Source organism: Talpa occidentalis, unplaced genomic scaffold (genome assembly GCF_014898055.3).
Source record: "Talpa occidentalis isolate TD23 unplaced genomic scaffold, MPIMG_talOcc4v2.1 talOcc4.5, whole genome shotgun sequence".
NCBI classification, from domain to species: Eukaryota; Metazoa; Chordata; class Mammalia; order Eulipotyphla; family Talpidae; genus Talpa; species Talpa occidentalis.
In genome coordinates this window covers 1,259,729-1,280,975 of record NW_023604861.1, presented here as the reverse complement: position 1 = coordinate 1,280,975, position 21,247 = coordinate 1,259,729, and the positions used below count along the sequence as shown (strand labels likewise).

The window sequence follows — 21,247 nt, the reverse complement described above, 5'->3', positions numbered from 1 at the left end:
GGAGGCGCTGCCCGGAGGAAACAGCCTGGGCGCCAGGCCCCGGGCGCGGGTGGGTGCGGCTTGGTCAGGCCCGCGTGGCGGGAGGGTGAGGACCCACACAGCAGCGCGGGGCCCTGGAGAGTCCTGCGGCGGCAACGACCTCACCCCAAGGGGCTCCAGAGAGGAGGGGAGCGGCCTGTCGCTGACCCAGACCAGCCCGTCCTCCTTTAGCTGAGCCTGTGACTGTTCGGGATTAGGAAGGGTTGTGGGAAACGCTAAAGACAAGCAAAGTGGAGCCGCTCGTCCCTCCTCGTCAGCATGGACACCGCCGCTTCGCCCTTCCACACGCCCTGGTCCTGCTCCCCTGAGACCGGGCAGCTCCCCCACCCTGCTGCTCCCCAGCAGCGAAGCCGGCGGGAATAACAGCCGCTTTAGAGACCGGGGGAGACCAGGTCCCGACGCACGCCGGCCAGGGGAGACCGGACCACTTCTCTCTCGGCTCCTGTCCTGCCTTTTCCCCCCAACTTTTTTTCAGAGCGCGGAGAGGAGAGGACTGTGTCCCTGATAGGCGGGCGGTGCCGGGCCGTCCTCAGCGCAGCTCCGCCTCGCCAACAGCCCCAGACACTGCCATCCCCACGGCCGCTTGCCTCTGTGAGGACACGGTGCCCCCTCATTCTCCAGGATCGTGCCTGGAGCTTAAACTGAAGCTCAGGTCAGCAGGGCACAGAACCCGCCGTGTGATTTCTTTGCCACTTTAAGACTTGGAGTTCACACCCCTGCCCCTCGGCCACCTTCACACACCTGCAGTCCCAGTTCTGACCCGCTGGGCTCACCGCTCAGGGCTGGCCGTGTGTGGTATTCCCCGCTGCTCGTCTTATTCCTGAAAAGCGCGAATCCTCTTTATGTATCCCATGGGTGGATGATGGACAGAAGGTGGGTGGGTGGGTGGGTGGATGGCTGGGTGGACGGATGGTGGACGGCTGCTTGAATGGACCGAGAGGGAGGGAGGGAGGGGGGAGCAGACCAGTCTTTCTCTGTAGTGATTCCTGTGAATCACCCCCCGTCTATGACTCTCGTTTGGAAGAAGTGCAAAATGAATATGATCTAAGTGTGCAAAGCGTACACATTTATTAGGGGCTTGTGCAGTAACTTTGTTTTAATGTCTCTGGCAATACTAGTGACAAATTCATAAAAGCTTAATTTTTATACAAATAGTTTTATTACAAATTTGAATTTTCAAGAAATACACATTTAAAGAAATTACACAGAAGGCCTTAGTAGTCTTAAAAATGCTTTTGGAGACTTTGAGGGAAATGTCATTTCAGGCATTGCGGTCCGATTCTGCTGTCCCTGCCGAAGCCTGGACACAGCTCCAGGGAGACCCAGGATGCGCCCTGCGCAGGTGCGGAAAAGGCCTGGCCTCTGGAAGGAGAGAGCGGCTTCCCACGCCGCAAGGAATGAGGAATCCTAATCAAATGAAGGCCTTTCAAGGATGTTGCTTTTGAAGTCAAGTCATTCAGTTTGTGATTAGTGTTTAAAACCCTGAAGATATTTAATACAGAATAAAAACAGTCAACTCCAGGTCCATGATTCCTAGACTAGACACCACATCCATGCACCTGGGTCTGGTTTTGGCAGCACACAATGTTTGGTTTGGAGGTGAGCCATGGAAACGGAAGCCTCACATCGGCCGCCGGCGTCGGCCGACACGGGGACACGACCGCCTTTGAAAGGAAGGACCTGTGGAAGCTTTATTTCAACAGTGGACATGAAACTAAAACTTGACCTAATTGCTGACATCTATATAAATTACTAAAATATATATATATTTAATTTCTGCCTACATTTGGACCATCTTTATCCCACGGTAAATTTGTGATTTCTGCAAAAGCAGCCGCATAGTACCACACACAGCACGAAGACCTCAATTTATATTGGGGAGTTGAACGGGAGGGCGGCTGGCCCTCTCCATTTGGAGGTTCAAACACCATTTTTTACATGACTGTTACCTGTACAGGGACCCAAATTGTGAAACAGCCAGACAGTGATATAAACAAACAATGCATTTGGGGTGGTACAAGAGTGGGAACGGCGGTCCACAGAACGGAAGGCCCCAAACTCCTCCTAGCACCCTTGGTTTCTGATGGAGTTCTCACGCTACACATCAGCGCACCGGATGTAGAATAGACTCAGATTTTTATTTCATCAAAAGTGCCATTTGCTACGCCACTATGGGAAGCTTATCTCTGTCTCTGTCCTTCAGCAAGAAGAGGCAACGAAGCAGGTGTGTTAGTTACGCAAATTCCTATAAGGCACTTTATGGGTTCATACTGGACAGTGAGGTACACAGGATATATTTCTAGGGTTTGTTGCTGTTAAAAAGAAGAAGAAGGGAAGAAGGAATAGCACCATGTTGTGACGAGCGCGGAGAGCCGGCTTCCTTATGTCCTTCTCATGCACACTTGACAGCGGCTGACATGGGTACGCAGCTCCCCAGCCTTCAAGGTGGACGGCGTGGGCTTCCTGCAACGCAAGAGACCCACCCAGGGGTCACTGGGGCTCAGGGACCAGCCGGATAGGGCCACCCCTAGCTAGACAGAGCCCACGCCACTGACTCAGTGGGCGCAGGCTGGGGACCCCGCCTGCAGGCTGCCCCCTGTGCCTGGGGGCACAGGGAGGGAGGGCACCACCCGAGAGGCCTTCTGTGACTCCAGCTTCAGACGCTCCCCACAGCACCCAGCGCTCAACCTCCTTCTCACAACTCCATGACAGCCCCGGGGAAGGTCGTAAGCCTCGCCACACACTTCAAGCACGCGGTGCGCGTGCACGTGCTGAGTGATGCTATGACAGGAAATCTGGAATAACTAACTAGGCCTCAGAAGCGCTGGGACAACTTTTGGAGGATTTATATGCTGGAGGTCTGAGGGGCCAAGAGAGACTAGATGGGCCTCCTCAGTGGTGCAGGTGGTTGAGCGCAGCCCTGTGAAGCTGTCCACAGCCTCTGCAGCGCGGGTTCCATCCCGGCCAGCCAGGGAGAAACCCACATGGTGCAGCAGACGTTCCTGTCTCGCCCACTGCTCGCCTCAGCAGTGCATTTCAGTAGATCTGCCTGTTCTGCTCCCCACTCTGTCTCTGGAGAATCCTCTCACCCTCCACACCTCTGGTCTGCACCCCAACTCTTGTATAAATAAATAAATCTTATTAAAAAAAAAGAGAAAGAGACGAGACACTACCTCCCTGAAATGCATCCCTGGCCCTAAAATGCTGCCTTGTTTTGACTGCTGGGAAGGGGAGTCTCACCCAAAGTCAGTGCTGACTAAATTCTATTAAAATTGAAGGGGCCACATCCTAAGAACCCTGTCCCAAAACTGCAGCCGCTTCCTCTAGCTTCTTGCGACAACCCTACTTCTGCCCAAGTAACTGGTTAAGCTACTGGGATGCGACCAGGTTGGCGAAGAAGGCATTTCAGTTCACCTTCCTGGCTGTGCCTCCAAAAAAGACCATTTAAAAAAAACCCTATTAATCCTGGAGCGGGAGCCCCCGGGGCAGCACGTGAGGTGCAGTGAAGCGCCGGTGACTTGCTCTCTGCAGAGTGGAGCCGGGTCCCCAGCTCCCGGGAGCCTCCTGCGGCCCAAGGGGCACGGGGCGTGCTGGGGCTTAGGGAACCGGCGCAGCGGGCACATCGCTTCCCTTTAGTGCCTTAAGTTAAAGATGCTCAGAAGCCCACAAAACTCTGTCCGAAGAGGTCAGGCAGAAAGGCTCACCCGGGAGCGCGCAGGCGCGGGGGCTAGAGACGCCTCCCAGTGCCCGGCCGGAGCCTCAGCAGGCCGGGCGGGAGCGCGTTCCAGATGGAATTGTGGGAGGAAAAGGAAAGGCACAGCAGGCGCCCCCTCGACTCCCTCCTTCCCGCTGCCTGCAGGGCAGTCCTGGCCCAGTTTGTGACGTGACACCGCCCACCCCTCGCGCCCGCCAGGAGGGTGAGCGCCGCGTGCTCCGCATGCAGGTTTTAATGGCTTCCGTGGCATTTCGGTGGCTTCGCCTAGGAAAGGGAAAGTGACCCCATCCTGCCCTGCTCCCCGGCGTGTGAAGAACAGGCTGTCACTACCAGCCGCCGGCCTCAGCCCGCGCCATCCACTGCAGAGTGGCTGCGCACCAGAGCCGTGGGGAGGCCTCCCTGGGGCCTGCTTCTGGCCGCCTCAGCCACGGGCAGGAGGCCCACGGAGGGCGGGGCGGGCCCCCGGGGTGGACACTTACTTGAACATCTCGTTCCTCTCGATGGTGGCGAGCCAGAAGCTGTAAGCGTTGGCGTAGTAGTTGCACGTGCCCCGGCCGTGGCACTCAATGAAGGGCGCGCTTCTGAACTCCTCCAAGCAGGACCCTGGGGACGCGAGCGCTTGTCCAGAGCCTTCAGCACCGGCGCTGGTGTGCTGTGGAGTGAAGGGAGCAGGAGTCAGAGGCCCCCAGGGAGGGGCCGGCTGTTCCTGCCTCCTGCTGTGGCCAGGGAAGGGCCCGCCAGCTGCCCTGCCCCAGCCCCATGGATGAGGCTGGACCAAGGCTGAACCCAGACTTTCTATGCAACACGGAGCAGGACTGTCCAGTCCGGGGTGCCCTGGGTGCTCTGGGTCATTTTATCAGGTAATAATGGCCCTCCAAGTACACCCTGCCCTCCGCTCCAGGGGGAGACTCTGGCTTCTCCAGCGGGTCCCAGCTACCTGGTCCCAGAACTCCGGCCTAGGGGCTTTTGGCCAGCACTGCAACCACTGAGGCCCCAGTGGAGCCACCCAGGCCCCAGGCAGCATGGACAGGTCAGCAGGGCGGTGTGGGGGGGCGGTCAGGGGCTGGGCCATGTGATCCAGACAACGAGGGAGTGCGAGTCCCGAGACTCACCATCACGAAGGAATAGCCGATCCACAGTGAGGACCACCCGTTGGGGCACGGCGGGATCTGGATGGTCTGGCTGTGCACGGCCATCACCATGGCTGGAGCCTCGCACACCACACACCTGGGGCAGAGGACACTCAGCGTGCTGCCCACCCCCGGCCTCCCCCGTCTGGCCGCCGTCTCTCCACTCAGTCTCAGATTCCGCTCTATGTTCAGCGGACACTGCCCACCGGTGGACGCAGGCTTAGAGGCCCCTCGCTGGTTTTATAAGTCACGTCAGTGTTAAAATATTAAATTCAAAACCCGACACTTGCTATTTAACTACCCAGGAGAGTTTGTTTCCTTTGGGAGAAAATCGGAAGGCTGAGTTGTAACATGGAGGGGCGGGGGTGACAGGTGACTGCTCTGAACGCAGCTTTGCAGCTGGCCTCTCACCGCCCCACCCCCCACCCCATCTGCGGGACATGGGTAAGGTGCTGGCCCAGGCGCCCTGGGCCTAGGGGTCAGGCCTGCAGGGGCAGCGCTGGCCGGCGCATGTGAGGGGAGCGTGGCTGCGGTTCCTGGTGAAGAACCAGGGCCCACGCTCAGCTCAGCCAAGGGTTCGCAGCCAAAGTGGTGACACGTGGCTGCTGGCCAGGGCCTCCTGTGCGCGGGAAGCCCAGCCTGCCTAGGAACCGCTGGGCCAGCTCTGGGGGCGAGAGCGGAGAACCTGCCAGCTTCGCCCCTTCAGAGGAAAGCAAGGGGTGGGAGTCAGCTCAGCCTCCCCCACCCCGGGTGGTCGGGGAGGACTCGCTTTTTAAAATAACACGCGTGGTTGATTTCTATCCCAGAACTCATATTAAAATTAGGGCCTCCCCTGGTGGCGCAGGCGGTTGAGCGCCGCGCTGTGAAGCTGCCCGCAGCCTCTGCAGCGCCGGTTGGATCCCTGCCGGCTGGCGAGAATCCCACATGGCGCTGCAGACCTCTCCTGTCGCGCCCGCTGCTCCCCTCAGCCGTGTATTTCGTCACTCTGCCTGTTCTGCTCCCCGCTCTATGTCTGGTGAATCCTCTCACCCTCCCACGCATCTAGCCTGTACCCCGGTTCTTGTATAAATAAATAAATAAATAAATCTTAAAAAAATAAATAAATAAAATAAAATAAAATTAATACCTGCATGGCAATGGATTAAATGTCGGGTGGGGGGGACAAACACACAAGAATCTCCCCCGCCCAGGCCGGGAGGCTGGGTGGCCAAGGACCTGCCGCGGCGCAGACCCACCTGCTGATGAAGGGCCTGATACTGTCGCCCGAGATGGGCGCCATGGACATGGGCATGGGCTCAGGCGTGGACAGCCAGTAGGAGTAGTCGTTCCGGGAGGCGAAGTTGCAGACGTTGTTGATGTTGCAGAAGAGGAAGGGCATGGTGCTGAACTTGCGCAGACAGCTGCCGGCCGTGCCTGCAAGCACAGGGCGCCCGTCACCCCGCGCTTCGCTCCGTGCACAGCGGGCGGGAAAGACAGCCCCCAGCGCACCCCAGGAGGGAGAGAGAAATGTTCTCTAAGAAGAGCAGAGAGAAGGGGTAAAGCAGATGGACCGCACGCCGCAGGGGGGCAAGGCCGTGGCCCTGAGGGGCGGAGCAGTGGGCGCGACACAGAACTGCACGGGCCGGATCTGCTCCAAGGGAACAGGGCGGTTTGTCGGCAGAGGAAGCCTCTTCCTGGACTGGATTCCTGAAGGAACTCAACAGCTGGCTCGTGACCAGTACACAGTCTCTCACTGACAATCTTTAATCATCGTTTTGCTGAAAATCGAAATCCCTACAGCCGCTGGCTCCCAGCCTCAGGCCGCGCTGGAGGGACATGACACGGAAGCGTGATTTGGTGGTGGACACGTGGAGGGTGGCAGGTGACGTGGAGGGTGACAGGTGACCAGCAGCTCCTGCCAACCTGACTGAGAGGCACAGAGCTAGCGCGCCCAGAGGAACACCGGGAGGTGTGAGACGGACAGTTTTAAAGAAAACGTTAAATGTGCACCCCCGAAATCTTGACCCGACTTGATCCCCTGAAGGTCAGTGTTGTGAATTTAAATTTTTTCAATCTGCCACCAAAAGCAAAATAAACAAATGGGATTGCACCCCCTGGCCAAGCGCCCGCAGGCAGAGGACGCAGGGCACAAAATGGAGAGAGGGAAGAAATTCACAAACCGTCTGCCTGACGAGGGGCTGATCCCCAAAATCCACAGAGACCGCCTGCGACTCAGTAGCAAAAACCAAAGCAACCCAAGAAACCCAGTCAAAAGCTGGGAAGACGCGTCCTTCCCAAGACATACAGTGGCCGCCGGGCACGGGAGAAGGAGCTCCCGTCACGCCCCAAGCACGGTGAGGTGCCAGCTCAGCCCGTGGCACTGGGGGGGCCACATCCAAAAGACACGAGCTGCGAAGGGCTGGTGAGGAAGCGGAGAAAGAAGACTTGGGGATTATTGTGGGGGGCATGTAAATTGGTGCAGTCAACATGGAAACAGGATAGGGGTCCTCACGAAAACGCAAAGATAAAGCTGCCGTATGGTCCAGCACCCCCACTGCTGGGTGCTTGTTGGGAGAAAATGGAAACACTGACTTGAAAATTGACTCCACACCCCCGTGTTCCCTGCTGCGGCATTTGCAGCGACCCAGACATGAGACTCCTGAGTCCACCAGCGGGGGAGAGACGAGCGTGAGGGGAGCGTCACCTACGGGGGACCATGACTCAACCGTAACAAAGAACGAAATTTTGCCACTTGCCACAGCACAGATGTGGACGGGCCCCGAGGGCGCCGCAGCCACTACGTGAGCCAAGTCAAGGACAAGCACGTGCGTTTCACTTGTGTGGAGTCTGAACAAGAGAACGTGCATGGGCACAGAGCAGGTGGCGGTGACCCGAGGTGGAGCTGGGCGAGGCGGGACGTGGACACGGGCACAGGCTTCCGGTCGGAGAACAAGGGAGTGTGTCAGTAACTCCACATCACCCGTTGGGAAGTTGCTAGGCAGGAGACCTTCCTTGTAGAATGATCTGTCCCCAGAACAGCCCCTGCACGTCCTCGGCTCCCATGAGTGTCACAGCGCCGGGAGCAGAGGCGCCTTTGGTGAGGACAGACAGGACCGGGAGGCGCCAGGTCCCGGGCAGAGGCCAGTCTGTGCCAGGAGCGCGCATCCGCAGGGGCTCACCCAAGTCCTGGCCGTGCGCCCGCTCGTTGCCCTGCACGTAGAGCAGGGAGTAGCCGTGGTAGAGGACCTTGGTCCCGGGGGGACACTGTGGGTCATCTGTGGTCTGGCTGTGTCTGGTCACCAGGAAGCCATGATCCACCGAAGGGGTACCAGGGGGGCCCATGGACCCCGGCAGCCCTTCAGGGCCGGGGGGGCCCGGCAGCCCTCGAGGCCCTGGAAGACAGAGGTTTCCGGTCACCGCAGGCCCCCCCAAAACCCGGAGCAAAGCACCATCCTCCTGGGGTGTCACTGCCTTCGAGCAATGGCCTCTGGGGGACCTGGGCTTTGCCAGCCTCTGCCTCTCCTGGCACAGAATTCCCAGCCCCTAGGTCTCCCGGGCGCCCCACGCCCTCGAAGAAACAGACACCTTTGGAAACCACTAAGGGACATTCCCTATCCCTTCAGCAGGCGGTGCCTGGGCCTGCAGCTGCAAACCCCACGGAGGTGGAGGGGCGGGCGGAGGGCTGGGAGGGAGCAGCACAGGGGCAGGCTGGGGGCGGGGAGACGCAGCAAACCCACCAGGAGGTCCAAAAGGTCCCGTCTCTCCCTTCTGGCCAGGGGCGCCGTCGAACCCAGGAATACCTGGCGGTCCAGGTACGCCCACAGACCCCGTCACACCTAAAGGGAAAACAGAATTGGTGCACCGGGCTGGACACCAGGAGGGGCCCGACTCGCCGCCCACCAGGAGCTCCCCGGCCACTGTCAAGCACTGACTCCCCCACTTCTGGACGGTCTCCTGGCCAGCCCAGTCTCCCGGCGGGCAAGCAGCCTGGCTCTCTGGCCGAGTGTCCTGCACTCTGTCCTGCTGGCCTGGGCCTTCTCAGAACAGGTGCCCAGTTGGCCGCGAGGGAAAAGCAGTCTCCCCAGTACGTGTCCGTCCCCCAGGGAGGCCGACTTCACACATTCAGGAGCGAGGAGCCCCCAGGCCCGCCCTCGCCACCCCTCCCAAGTGTGCGAATTCTTACCTTGCTGTCCTTTGGGGCCGGGGGGCCCCTGAAGCCCTTTGAGACCAGCAGGACCCTCGGGACCGGGGATCCCGGGCTCCCCTTTGATGACGTCGTAGGGCCCTGGGGGTCCCGGGGGACCTGGAAGACCTGAGGGGAGCAAGGAGTCCAGGTCATCATCGGGCCAGTACCCAGAGGCCATGGCGCGTGCTGGTGAGGGTGGCGCAGACCAGCCCAGGGCAGCAGCGCTGACCAGCCAGCTGGGGACGCCCCGCCCGCTCCGCCGCGCTCCCAGGCCTCTGCCCGCCAGGCAGCCAAGCTCCCGCCTTCGGGGATCCAAGGGCCACGGTGGCCAGTCGGGCACGTACCTTTACTTCCGGGGAAGCCCTGATCTCCTTGGTCTCCTTTGATTCCCTGAAGGCCGGGGAGACCCTTCTGACCTGGGGGAGGCGGGACAGTCTTTGCAGAGTTCCGCCGGCCCCAGGAGCGTGCACAGCCCAGGCACGCACACCACACACAGACGGGGGCGCGCACACGTGTGTGCCTGCCCTGTACCTGCCCCCCACACTCGCCATCGCACACCCCCCTCGCACCCACTTCTGCTGTGGAAGCAGAGCACGGCTTCCGCTCGGCTGTGCAAAACATTTGTGGCGCTCGTCTTTCTAAAACCCAGAAGCCACGTCTTGCAGACGCGCCAGCCGGCCCAGTGGCAGCTGGGGCGCCAAGGCCTGGCTCACAGGGGCGCGGCGTGGAGCCCCAGGCGCGCCGAGCTGTCTGGACGCCCGCGCTCACGCACCCCCGACTCTGCGGTAAGGGCCGGGGCTGCGGGCTGCTGGGCCCCGCGCATGTCCGCTTAGCACGTCAATAACCTGACAGAGGCCACGCCCACCAAGCCGCAAATGACCACAGGCCCTTAGAGGAAGGCCAGGAGGTCCCTGCACGGCCGCCCCGCGCTGAGGGCTGGGTCTGGCCCAGAACAGGCGACCTTAATTTCAAGGGAAGGGCCCGCCCTGCCAGGGGCGCCGGGGGAGGGAAGTCGCGTCTCCGCCACTGCCTTACCTTGAAATCCTGGAACACCGGGAGGGCCCATGTCGCCCTTGGAGCCTGTGATTCCTGGGGAGCCGCCGATCCCCTAGACGCAAGGAGACAGGCAGTCGGACCGCTCAGACACGGACAGGGGAGGCTCTGCGGCGGGGAGGGGCGCTGGGTGGGGCTGCTCTCCCTGTCCCCCCGCTGCTCTCCCAGCTGCCGGGCAGCCAGGGCCTGCTCACTGCGCCTCCCACCCCCCAACCCCGACACGCAGTGCTCCCTGGAGCGGCCACGTGTGCGGAAAGCTGGGAAGCGCTAGGGGGCCGTTTTCTGTCACAGCGCAGCGACAGCCACGGATTCTAAAGCAGCGCCTCGTCCCATTGCTCCGCCAGCCGCGCCCTTCTCCCCGGCCGGTCCCGACGCAGGAGCTGCGCCTCTCACCGGGCCTGCCGGCAGCCCTCCCCTCGTTGGCGCGCGGCCAAGCATGCCAGCTCAGCGGCGGGACCCGTGCGGGGACAGCGGGCACGCGCCGGCCGCAGGGACAGTGGCCGGGCGGTGGGGGGGGGGAGGCCGTCCCCCAACAAGCTGCCACAGGCCGTGTCCGGCCTCGCGCCACGTCCAGCGGCCTCGCTGTCCCCCGCCCTGAGGGCTGCCTGCTGCGGAGCCAGCACAGGTGGTGACTGTGCACGAGGAGGGGTCGGGGCTGGAGAGGGCCTGAGTGTGGTCGGGTGTGCACACACACGGTTATCCTGCGACCCTTTTGCACACGCCGACCCGTGTGCCACTCACAGGCATGCCCTGGAATCCGGGGTCTCCCTTGGGTCCTGGGGCGCCGGGGGTCCCCGGCCAGCCTGGGCTTCCTTTGTCACCTTTCAGCCCATCAAGCCCTGGGAGGCCAGGGGGCCCCATAGGTCCCGGACGTCCTGCAGGGACACAGAATCACACTGGAGGTTAGAGGGGCTCCCGCCCGTGTCGTGGCGCTGTGCTTGGCGCGGGCCCCTCCCGGCCCTGGCCCCGAGGCCTCGGCAGGTCCAGAGGCCAGTGCCCACCTCCAGAAAGGGACGCGCCGGACAGCAGCCTCAGGCCTGGCCGGGGGTGGCAGAGCAGGGCGGGGCGGCCTGCCCACCAGGACCCGCCTGCAGTCTCTCCAGGGAGGCCCCTCCCGGCCCCCCCAACGGCTTGCCATGGCCGCCGAGCCCCTCGAGAGGACACAGGCAGAGCCATGACCCAGTGGAGGTCACCACCCAGTGGAGGCCAGGCCCGGGGCCGTCTGGGGAGCTGCCTCACCTGGCTGGCCCGGCTGGCCCTGGGGGCCCCGGTCGCCTTTGGGCCCTTCCACAGGGTGGCCCGGGGTTCCAGGCATCCCAGGCTGTCCTTGTGGCCCCGGGGGGCCCGTGAATCCTTGCTCTCCTTTGGGTCCAGGGATCCCGGGGCTCCCGGCCAATCCCGGGAAACCCACTTCGCCCTTTGAGCCTAGGAACAAAGCCAGCGTGAGTGGCGGAGACGCGCAGGGAGGAGGGGCTGGGCCCAGCAGGGACAGGCGGGGGTGCGCCGAGGACACTCAGCGGCCCAGGAGGACCCCGCACGGGTGCCCCTCACTGCTCCTGGCTGAACAGCCCGCCGGTGCGTGCGCCCCAGCCACAGAGCCCTCTGCCGCCGTGTTGGGGAGGGTGCTCTGGCCAGGCCGGGATGGCCTGGGGGCAGCGAACGCACCGCAGATGAGGGCCTGTCCACCGCAGGGGGTGGTCAGCAGCCGTGCGGCCATGCCCAGTTGCCGCGGCAGGACCAGGAGGGGACAGGCCACTGCACTGCCCAGAGGCGGTCAGACCACAGGGGACCAGCCGCAGGCCCCGCAGACATCAGAGGGTGGACTCTGTGGTGCCAGCACACAGTCAGGGGTTGCTTGGAGCCGGGCTGGGGGCACGAGGGGGATGACAAGTCCCCCCAAGAACTTTTGGGGCAAAGACATGCTCGCTGCCTTGCAGGTGGCTGTAAACTCATAGTAAGACGACCGGTCTGCGCAGCTTTGTAACTTGATGCTGCAACAAAAACCTTCCTGCTGGCTTGAAAGTGCGCAGGAGAGCACCCTGCAGGCCGCGCACCCCACCCCCACGCTGCGAGACAGCGGGTCTGGGGGCTGCAAGGCTGTCTGAGGAAACAAGAAGGGACCCGACAGGTCTGGAAGGGCCATTGGGCCGTGGCCAGGGGCTGGTCCCAGCCTCCTCACAGGCCGTGCAGGGCCCCGCGCGGGGCTGCGTGGGCAGTGCCAAGTGTGGGTTGGGTGGTCACAGACCCAGTGTCCGTCCCCAAACGAGCCGCACCCTCCTGACGGATCCCCCCGTTCCCGGCACCGAGAGCGCCGTGGTTGTGGGAAAGCAAGAAGAGGCTGAGCCAGCCTTACCTTTCTCTCCTTTGCTGCCAGGGAACCCGGGCAGTCCTCTTCCGGGGGGACCTAGGAGAGCAGCGCAGGACCAGTGTCACCCCCTGACCGGCGCCGGCAGGCGTGGAGCGAGGCTGCGTCCGCTCCGGCCGCCGGCACGGCTGTGGGACCCGCAGAAACTTCTCTGCGTCTTGGGGGCAAGAAGGGCCCCGCAGCCGGTCTGGGCCCCGGCAGGTGCACTTCAGTTTTTCCTGAGGACCACAGCCCAGAACCGAGAGCAGAGCCGGCCGACAAGGAGCCCTCGCGTCCGCCGCCAGGACTGCCGAGCCGGCTCCCCTGAGAGCAGGGCCACCAGCGGCTGCTTCGGGAGGACATCGGGGCAGCAGCCAGCGAGGGGCCCCGGACACATGTGGAGGGCGCGAGGGGAGAGCAAACGGGGAGCAGGTGCGGCGGCATTTCTCGCGGCGCTTCACCGGGAAGGGCGCGCACGTGATGTGAAGACAAGGGGCTGGCGTGGAGACGCACTGAGCCGAGACCCCCGGCCGCCTCTCCAGGAGCCTCCCTCCGTGTGCCCCACCGGTGCACCCCACCGGACCCACCACCTGTGTCAAACTGTGCCTGTGTGCGCGCGCGCGTGGGGGTGTGGGCGTGTCTGCACGCGTGCGTGTGAACCTCTCTCCCCCAGAGGACTCCGGCTTGTGTCCGGCACAGCAGGGCTGACAGGAGCGCGTCCGCCCAGGTGGGGCTGGACTCGGGGCCAGCGCCGTGGAGCAGGAACCCGGGCAGCGGAGGGAGGGGCTCGGGGTTTCCGCGGGCTCCTGGCGCACATGCAGGGTGACGGACCCCTGCCCTGGGCGCCGTGCGGTGTCCCCGCGTCTCTGAGCCGCACGACAGCGGCATGGGCCCCGGCACCGGTGCCCCACACAGGCCGTGCACACCGGGGGACGCCCATGCGAGGCCTGCACGTACCTGGCTCGCCCTTCTCCCCCGCCGAGCCCGGGATGCCATCGCTGCCCGGCTCCCCCTTCTGACCGGCTGGGCCCACAGAGCCAGGCTGCCCAGGGAGACCTTGAAGAGAAAGGCCAGCACTCGGTCAACGCCGCTCCCCAGCCTGGCTGCCTCCCAGACCCTCCTCCAGGGAGCACACCTGCAGCCCGACCTCCCCAGGGACCCGCCAGTCTGCAGCAGGGACGCCCCACACCACTCCCACCCCCAGGGACCCCCACGAGAGCAGACGAGAGTGGACAGAACAGTCTACATCTAGGTCAGCGCAGAAACGTGGGCTCTATCCTAATGCGTGGCCAGACCCCAGAAGGGCCCACAAGCCCCCTGGACTCAGCTGGGTCCTGGGACGGGGAGGGGGGCAGGCAGGCCCGGGGGGCTCTGCTCACACAGCGGGTCCCAGACCAGTCCGGGGAGGAAGCCCCGGAGCTCCAGCGCCTGCCCCTTGGCCTCTGCCCTGGGCCGCCTGGGTCTGAGGAGGGGCCTGTACCTGCTTCGCCCTTGACGCCAGGGATGCCGTCCAGCCCCGGGAGGCCTTTGTCGCCTTTCTCCCCGGGCAGCCCCGGGCTTCCTGAAGAGACAGCAGACACCACACGCGGTCAGCTGCGCTGCTCGTTGCGTGTCTGCACCCCAAGCCAGGGGGCTGGCCGCCTACCTGGATAGCCGACACTCCCGGGCAAGCCTTTGGGGCCGGGGGACCCCGGAATCCCTGGGATCCCGGCGCTGCCCTTCTCCCCCTTCTGTCCCGGGGTTCCGGGGAAGCCTGCCAGGCCTTGGTCTCCCTGTGAGTGAAAATCAGGCCGTGAGCTGTCCACCGGCTCCCGGCGCCCCCGGAGCAGGCGCCGTCTGGAGCTGTGCACACGGCGTGAGACCCCAGCTTCCCACCCGCTCCGAGCCCACCTCGGGCGTGGACGCCGGACGCCAGGGAACGGCGCGGAGCTGGGGCTCCCTGTCCCGCCCCCCTCTGGTTCTCGGAGCCAGTGCCCCCCCCACCAGGCCCCAGGAGCCCCCAGGGCGGGGGTTGGTCACTCTACGTCCAGCGAGATGCACTGGTCTGCGTGCAGCACCCCATGCGGACATGCGTCGGGGGTCCCCGCCGGGGCTCTCACCTTGTCGCCGGGCCGTCCGGGGATCCCAGTGCCGGGTATCCCCGCCTGCCCCTTCTCTCCTTTGGTGCCCTTCTCTCCGGGCAAGCCAGGGATGCCCTGCGGGCCGGGGATCCCAGGCACCCCCTTCTCTCCAGGGGTTCCTACGAACAGGCGACAGGAGGATGCATGATGCGGGAGCTGCTCTTCCACACACGCACCTCCCAGCAGCCGAGACGGAGGCGCCGGCCTGTCTCTATGGGCCCTCGCTCGGCCAGGGGACCCGCTGCCGGTGGCGTCCCCAGCACCTGCCCGCTCCGCCGCCACCCAGCACCCGCGCCGGGCCCTTCCGCACCCACGCACCTGGCATGCCCATGCCGCCAATCGAGCCTTTCGGTCCAGGCAGCCCCGGCGCACCTGGGGTCCCGCCTATGCCCGGGTCACCTTTAGGTCCTGGGACGACAGACACGCGCGGCGGTGAGTCCGGGAAGCACGGAGCCCGGCCCCAGCGCGAGCCCTGCCCGCGACGCTGACGCCCACGCGGTACCTGGCTGGCCAGGGTGCCCCGCCTGGCCGTCCTTCCCCGGCACGCCTGGGGTCCCCGGGTCGCCCCGGGATCCTTTATCTCCGGTGGGTCCAATTTGTCCTACGAATCAGAGAGCGAGCCCCGTGGCCACGTCGCCTTAGAACCAGGCAAACCCGTGGAAACGCCGGGGGTCTGGCGTGGAGAACAGCTGCCCGCCTGACCCCGCGTCAGCACCCCGTACCTTTCTCTCCCTGGTCCCCCTTCTGCCCCTTCATGCTGCCCATGTCCACTTTGTCCATGGACCCGGGTATGCCCGGGAGCCCGACGTCGCCTTTATCGCCTTTGAAGCCAGGGTCTCCCCTGGGCCCGGAGGAGCCGGGGAAGCCGAGGTCCCCTGCGGGGGGAGAGGTGCGGTGAGCCGGGCCTGCAGCCGGCGCCGCGCGGGGGAAGCCGTCCAGAAAGGGCTCGGCGGCGTGTCCCGTCACGCGGAAGCCCCGGGCCACGGCCAGGAAGTTTCCGGAATTCACGAGACACACGAGGGGTTCCTCTGCCGCCGGCGGCTCCTACCTTTTTCGCCTGGCAATCCTGGGGTGCCTGCAGGTCCTGGCGAGCCAGGCTGCCCTGGGGTCCCCATGACGCCCATTTCGCCCTTGGGACCTGTGGCCAAACGGAAGGGCAGGGAAGCTGACACCAGTCCAGGCCGCGGCCCCCGCCCCCTCCCCACCCCCTGGCCACAGCCCACTGACCTGGGAAGCCGGGCAGCCCGGGCGTGCCCTGCTGTCCAGGAAGGCCCGGGAGCCCCGACTGCCCCGTGAGGCCGGGGAGCCCCTGAGTGCCCTTGTCTCCTTTGGGGCCGGGCATGTCCAGGCCCGGGAATCCAGGGAAGCCCTTCTCTCCTTTCACTCCGGGGGGACCTGGGGAGGGGACACCGTCAGTGGAGCGGAGGCCCCAGCGTGCACTGGGCCTGGGGTGCGTGAAGGTGGCAGAGAGGAGGTGACCTGCCCCCTGGGCCTCGGTGCAGCGTCTGGGAGTGTGACCGTCCCGCCCAGCCCCACCCGCCCGCCGTGGCTGGCCCAGGCTCTCTGCCCACGGGAACGGGGCCGAGCACCCTTGTCCCGGCACACGCCCCTCAGGACGTCCTGCCCCCACCTGCCACCAGTTCTGGAGTCGCCGGCCAGGAGGCTGTGCCTGGGGACTCCCTGCGAGGGACCCACAGTGGCCCCTGCGGCCGACAGTGAGCCCGGGGTCCGGCCACCCGAGGCAGACGGGGCTGAACAGGCGGCGGGGAGGCCCAGGCAGAGCTCGCCCCCACCGGGACGCCTGCTCTCCCCCCCAACACCAGGGCAGCAGGGAGGAGACCATCCGAGAAGGGCTCGTCACCTGAGGATCCTGGCGGCCCCTGCCCTCCAGGGGGGCCCATCGCTCCGGGGGGGCCTATTCCGGGGACTCCAGGAGCTCCTTTGGGACCTGGCGCTCCAGGAGGTCCGGGGTCACCTGGATGCGGAGGAGGAGGTGACTAAACACCATGGGGAGTGTATGTCCCCGACACCCCCGTGAGCAAGCAGAACAGAAGGCTGCCCGCTCCCCCAGTTCTCAGCATGCACTCAGCCAGGACAGGACCCCAGTCCCGGCCCCAGCCCCACTCCCAGTACCGGCCCCGGCCCCAGCCCCAGCCCCAGCCCCAGCGGCTCGTGGGGTAGTACCTCTGCTTCCCTGAAGGCCAGGGGGGCCGATAGCGCCGTGCTCCCCAGGAATGCCTGGTCCCCCAATGCTTCCCTTCTCCCCGGGGGTGCCGGGGATGCCAGGAAGTCCGGGCAACCCTTTCAGCCCTGGCTGTCCGATGCCAGGCTCTCCCTGAAACCCAGGACAGGGAAGAGGGTCACCAGCAGGGCCGTGACCACCTCACACGCATGAAGGGCCCCGGCCAGAGGCCTGCGCACGAGGCCAGTGGGCGGCTGGGCCTGCTCCCTGCTCCCCACCCCACTGCTCGCCCGAAGGTGGCTGATGCCACTGTTTCCCTTTTCCAAAGTCCGCCCCATCAGCTGACGGCTCCCCCAAGGGCGCAGCAGAAGCCCGGGGCTCCTGTCCTCCGTGCCTGTGCCCCCAGGAGCAGCTCCGTGGCCGACAGCGCAGGCGGGGCCGTGACAGCTGACGCCCGCTAAGGGGTGCGGGGCCCGCACCCACTAGAGCCCAGGCTGGAGGCTGCCTTCCCGAGGGCACTCACCTTCTGGCCCGGCACACCTGGGCTGCCAGGTAAGCCGTTGAATCCCTGGCGACCTGGACTGCCAGGAGGCCCCATCTCTCCGGGTAAGCCATCCACACCTGTTGGGACAGCGGGGACAAGCCACTGTGGTCATGGGACTCCCACCTCCTGCTTTAGGGCCGCCAGCTGGGCCTGGCCTCAGGAGGACGCAGAGGCGGCCCCAGCCCGCCCCACCTAGTGGTCCCCCCTCACCTCCCACCTCTGTGCCCCCCACTCCCGTCAGCTCAGTGAGGACCGTGCTGGAGAGTCCCCGCGGGGCGCCCAGGCCCGAAGCCCACCCGCCTTGCCGGCCCGCGTCTAAGCAAGCCCCTGGAGGCTCCTGGTTCTCCAAGGCCACGCCACGCTGCAGGCCCTGGGGGCGTCAGACATGCCTGGTTCCCAGAGCGCAGGGGCTTCCTGACCCTGCCCGCTGCCCTCACAGCTCCAGGGTGCACGGGCAGGCGTGGGTGTGGACCCCGTGTGACAGGAGGTGTCTCCTCTGAGGAGGGTGAGCCCCTCCAGGGCCAGTGTCCAGGCCCCACAGTCCCCACTACTACCAGGGAGAACCTCTGCGGGGAGGCCCTGGTGCCCAGGACCTGCAGCCCGGCCCCCCGCCCGGCGCTAGCTTGTGGGCTGCTCCTTTCTCCATAGCACTGAGTGAGACCCAAGGATGGGCCCTTGGTGTTGACCCGCAGGGGTCGGGGCATGGCCGCAGCCCTGGCCCCGCTCCGTGGGTGTGTCCGGCAGGCTTACCTTTGGGGCCCGGAGGCCCGGGAAACCCAACGCCAGGCTGCCCGGCGGCGCCCTTCTCTCCCGGGAGGCCCGGCCGTCCTGGGGTCCCAGGAAAGCCGCGGTCACCTGTGGTGAACAGACCAAGGCCAGCGTGAGCTCACGTGGGAACATTCCACTGCACCTCCCGTGGACCGGACGCGGCCAGTACCTTGCGGTCCTTGGAAACCCGGGGAGCCTGGACGTCCTTCTGCTCCAGGGGGGCCAGGTAGAGGGACAGTTTGTCCTGCTTCACCCTTGGGACCTGCGCAAAAGAGCCGGGACCGCGTGAGAGCTGCCCAGCTCGCTACCTGGACGGCAGCCTCGTCTGCCCCCACCCCGGCCCCCAGAATCCTGGGGGGCCGCGGGGTCCTGATCAGCCGCCTGGGTCTGAGACCAAGGGCCTCTGCAGAACCTGGGCACCGGTCAGCAGCACTGCCAGCTCTCCTCCTTCCAGAAGCTTCTCCCTCCCTCCTGCCAGGCTGCCTGTGGGCAACCCCAGCTGGGTCTGGGTGGCAGTTTCTGGCCAAGAAGGGAGTCTCTCCTCGTCACGGCCTGGCAGGCTCCCACCACCTGCACCGCTGGACGGCCGGGCTGGCCGGGCTCCCCTGTCCCTGAATGTGCCGTCACAGTCGCCATGTGGGATGTTGCTGGACGAAGAACAGCCACCCGGGGGCCCGGCTTGGAGCTAATTGACCAGGAGTCCCGCCGCCCACCCATGAGGATGGCCACTGCAGCACAGGGGGCGCCACCGGAACAGCAGCGTCCGCCCTGACGGCGGCTCCTGACCTCCTCGTCCTGACGGGGGATGCAGGTCCCCACGGGGGCTCGTGAAGCCACGCGGGCCAGACGTGGGAGCCGGGCCCAGTGGAGCCTCCTCTCTGCCCCCCAGGTCTGCAGCCCAGCCCCCTCGTCGCCAAGTCTCCCTCTGTCTCCACAGCTTCTGAGACCTTCCTCGGGGTGGACGCCCTCCTACCCTCGGGGCCGCCCGGCCTCTACTCTGCCATCCCGGGGCCCCCGGGGAGGTGCGAACGCCCAGCTCCATCCTGAGTCACAGCCGGCTCATGAGTTATGGGGGCCAGAGGCGCCCCAAGCCTGCCCCTCGTCACCCCCACGATGGCAGTGGGGGGTTGGGAGTGCTGGGGGCAGAGCCGGCGTCTCGCTGACCACACGCTCGTCCCCCCAGCACAGTGCTGGACACAAGCAGCAACAGGAAGGACGGCCCGCAGGGGCCAGGCCACGGACCCGGTGAGGACGCTGTTGCCAACGCCATGGGACTCGAGGGAGGCCCAGGCGCGGGCAGGGCTAGGGGGACACCGCTGGGGACAGAGACACAGAGGCCACAACAGACTGTCCCCTGCGGGGAGCAGGAATGGAGGGAGAGCAACGGCTCTGTGGGGGCCTCGCCGGAGGCCGACTCGCTGGCACGGACATGCTGGCTGCAAGGAAAACCACCGCTCCTGTGGCCAGGACGGACCCTGCCCGCCGCGGCCATGGGGAACAGGGCCCAGAGCCCACAGGAGGGCCTGTCCGGGGCTCCCCCCGCTCCTGAGCGGCGCTGTCGCCTGTGTCGGGCCTCACCTGGCTGGCCTGGGGAGCCGGGGCTTCCCGGGAAGCCCGCGTGTCCTTTGTCGCCAACGGGGCCGATGGGGCCAAAGCCCGGAGGCCCAGGGGGGCCGATGTCACCACGACTGCCAGGGAACCCCACGCCTCCGGGGGGTCCACGCTCTCCCTTCGGTCCCACGGAGCCCTGCGGTGGAGCAAGCACGGCAGCCCATCACGCACACGCCCGCCGCGCTCCAGCGCCGGCGAGGAGAGCCGAGTCCAGCCGCCCTGCTGGCTGCCGACCTCCCCTCAGCCCGGGTCACCGCGGGGGGATCCCAGCACCCCTCCCCGGAGCTCGTCCGGCCCTGCCTGCCTGGGGAGCCCCCCCAGGGCGAGGTCTCCAGACCGGAATCTTCTAAACAAAATCTTGACGCCACTCACGTTACACCTCCCCTCCCTCCCACGCTGGGTCTTCCGGTCCCCGGCTATCACCCCGTGGTGGGCTCAGGGGCCCACGAGCAGGAGGCCAGCTCCCCCGCAATTGCCCCCAGCGCACTGAGGAGAAGCCACGTACCGGGGAGCCCTTGGGGCCGGGCAGTCCGCTGAGGCCGTCTCGTCCTGGGGTGCCTGCCCGGCCGGGCATGCCAGGCTGTCCCGGGAAGCCGGGGTCTCCCTTGTCCCCCTTGAGGCTTATGTCAAAGTAGATCTCGCCGGGCTCTCCCTTGGCTCCTGGGTGGCCCATCAGCCCCGGAACACCCTGAGGGCCCTACGCAGAAAAGCAAAGCCCGGTGACCCCTGGAAAGACCCACCCAAGCAGGCCGAGGCCAGAGCCGCCACCAGGCCCTGAGCAGACCGCACTGTCGCCCACGCCCACGCGAGCCACCTCTCCCAGTGCCCAGAGACCAGGCGTGGGGGGGGCCAAGGTGGCAGGGCGTGCCGCCCACGGCGGAGGGCAGCTGTCCTGTCCCCCACGAGGGCCAGTGTCCACTGAACCTGGCAGCAGCCACTGGACTCACTGAACATGGACTTCCAGGCCCAGGAGCAGAGAAAGAGCCCCTGGCTCCCACGCGGGCTGGGGTCTGCGTGTTACGGAAACCACACGCTGCACCCTGGACTCTGCGGGCGCCTGTGGGATGGGGCCCAAGGGGGCAGGGGGCCTCTATGGGAGAGAAGGAACCGGGACGGGGCGCTGGGGGCCCAGAATCACTCGCCAGCACGGGGTGGGGTCAGCCTCCCCAGAGACTGTGCTGGCCTCTCCAGCTCCCGGACAGCTAGTCCTCAAGGCGTGCCCCGTGGGCCCTCCTCCTCCAGACACAGCTGGGGCGCGGGGAGAGGCGCCTCGGCCTGCGGGGCCTCCTTCCCCGCGGCTCTAGCCTGGCGCACGGGCCGCGCTGGAGCGTCCGCAGGGAAGGGCACCGCGCAGTGTCGCCCGGCGCTCCCCTGGCTGGAAGCGTGAAGCTTCCAGCAGATTCTTTGACAATGATGACCTCGTCAGCTGTCAACCCATTTAATGGTGAAATCCAGATTTTTGTAAGTGGCCTGGATGCCGCGTGGCTCGGCCGGGGCTTCTTCGTGGAAACATGTCAAGCTCCTAAGCCACGACTCTTGAGAGCAACGAGTCAGATGTTGCCTTGAAATTCAGCGC

At 65.4% G+C, this 21,247-nt stretch overlaps 1 protein-coding gene across 1 annotated transcript in view; it reads right to left on the bottom strand.

Moving 5' to 3' along the window:
• Nucleotides 1-1,089: 1,089 nt before the first annotated feature.
• COL4A1 (collagen type IV alpha 1 chain) overlaps nt 1,090-21,247 on the bottom strand; it is an 87,169-nt gene continuing 67,011 nt past the window's right edge. Inside the window, exons 25-52 of the mRNA XM_037528695.2 lie at nt 20,177-20,368; nt 19,639-19,807; nt 18,230-18,322; nt 18,043-18,147; nt 17,272-17,369; nt 16,751-16,901; nt 16,428-16,541; nt 15,794-15,961; nt 15,615-15,704; nt 15,289-15,441; nt 15,069-15,167; nt 14,885-14,974; nt 14,546-14,685; nt 14,092-14,218; nt 13,927-14,007; nt 13,404-13,502; nt 12,456-12,506; nt 11,342-11,527; nt 10,844-10,977; nt 10,085-10,157; nt 9,394-9,465; nt 9,047-9,175; nt 8,601-8,699; nt 8,043-8,255; nt 6,120-6,297; nt 4,867-4,981; nt 4,234-4,406; nt 1,090-2,502 (exon numbers count right to left, since the gene is read on the bottom strand). Of these exons, the coding sequence (XP_037384592.1) occupies nt 2,421-2,502; nt 4,234-4,406; nt 4,867-4,981; nt 6,120-6,297; nt 8,043-8,255; nt 8,601-8,699; nt 9,047-9,175; nt 9,394-9,465; nt 10,085-10,157; nt 10,844-10,977; nt 11,342-11,527; nt 12,456-12,506; nt 13,404-13,502; nt 13,927-14,007; nt 14,092-14,218; nt 14,546-14,685; nt 14,885-14,974; nt 15,069-15,167; nt 15,289-15,441; nt 15,615-15,704; nt 15,794-15,961; nt 16,428-16,541; nt 16,751-16,901; nt 17,272-17,369; nt 18,043-18,147; nt 18,230-18,322; nt 19,639-19,807; nt 20,177-20,368 (3,474 nt within the window). The 3' untranslated portion in view covers nt 1,090-2,420. The remainder of the gene's footprint in view (nt 2,503-4,233; nt 4,407-4,866; nt 4,982-6,119; nt 6,298-8,042; nt 8,256-8,600; nt 8,700-9,046; nt 9,176-9,393; nt 9,466-10,084; nt 10,158-10,843; nt 10,978-11,341; nt 11,528-12,455; nt 12,507-13,403; nt 13,503-13,926; nt 14,008-14,091; nt 14,219-14,545; nt 14,686-14,884; nt 14,975-15,068; nt 15,168-15,288; nt 15,442-15,614; nt 15,705-15,793; nt 15,962-16,427; nt 16,542-16,750; nt 16,902-17,271; nt 17,370-18,042; nt 18,148-18,229; nt 18,323-19,638; nt 19,808-20,176; nt 20,369-21,247) is intronic.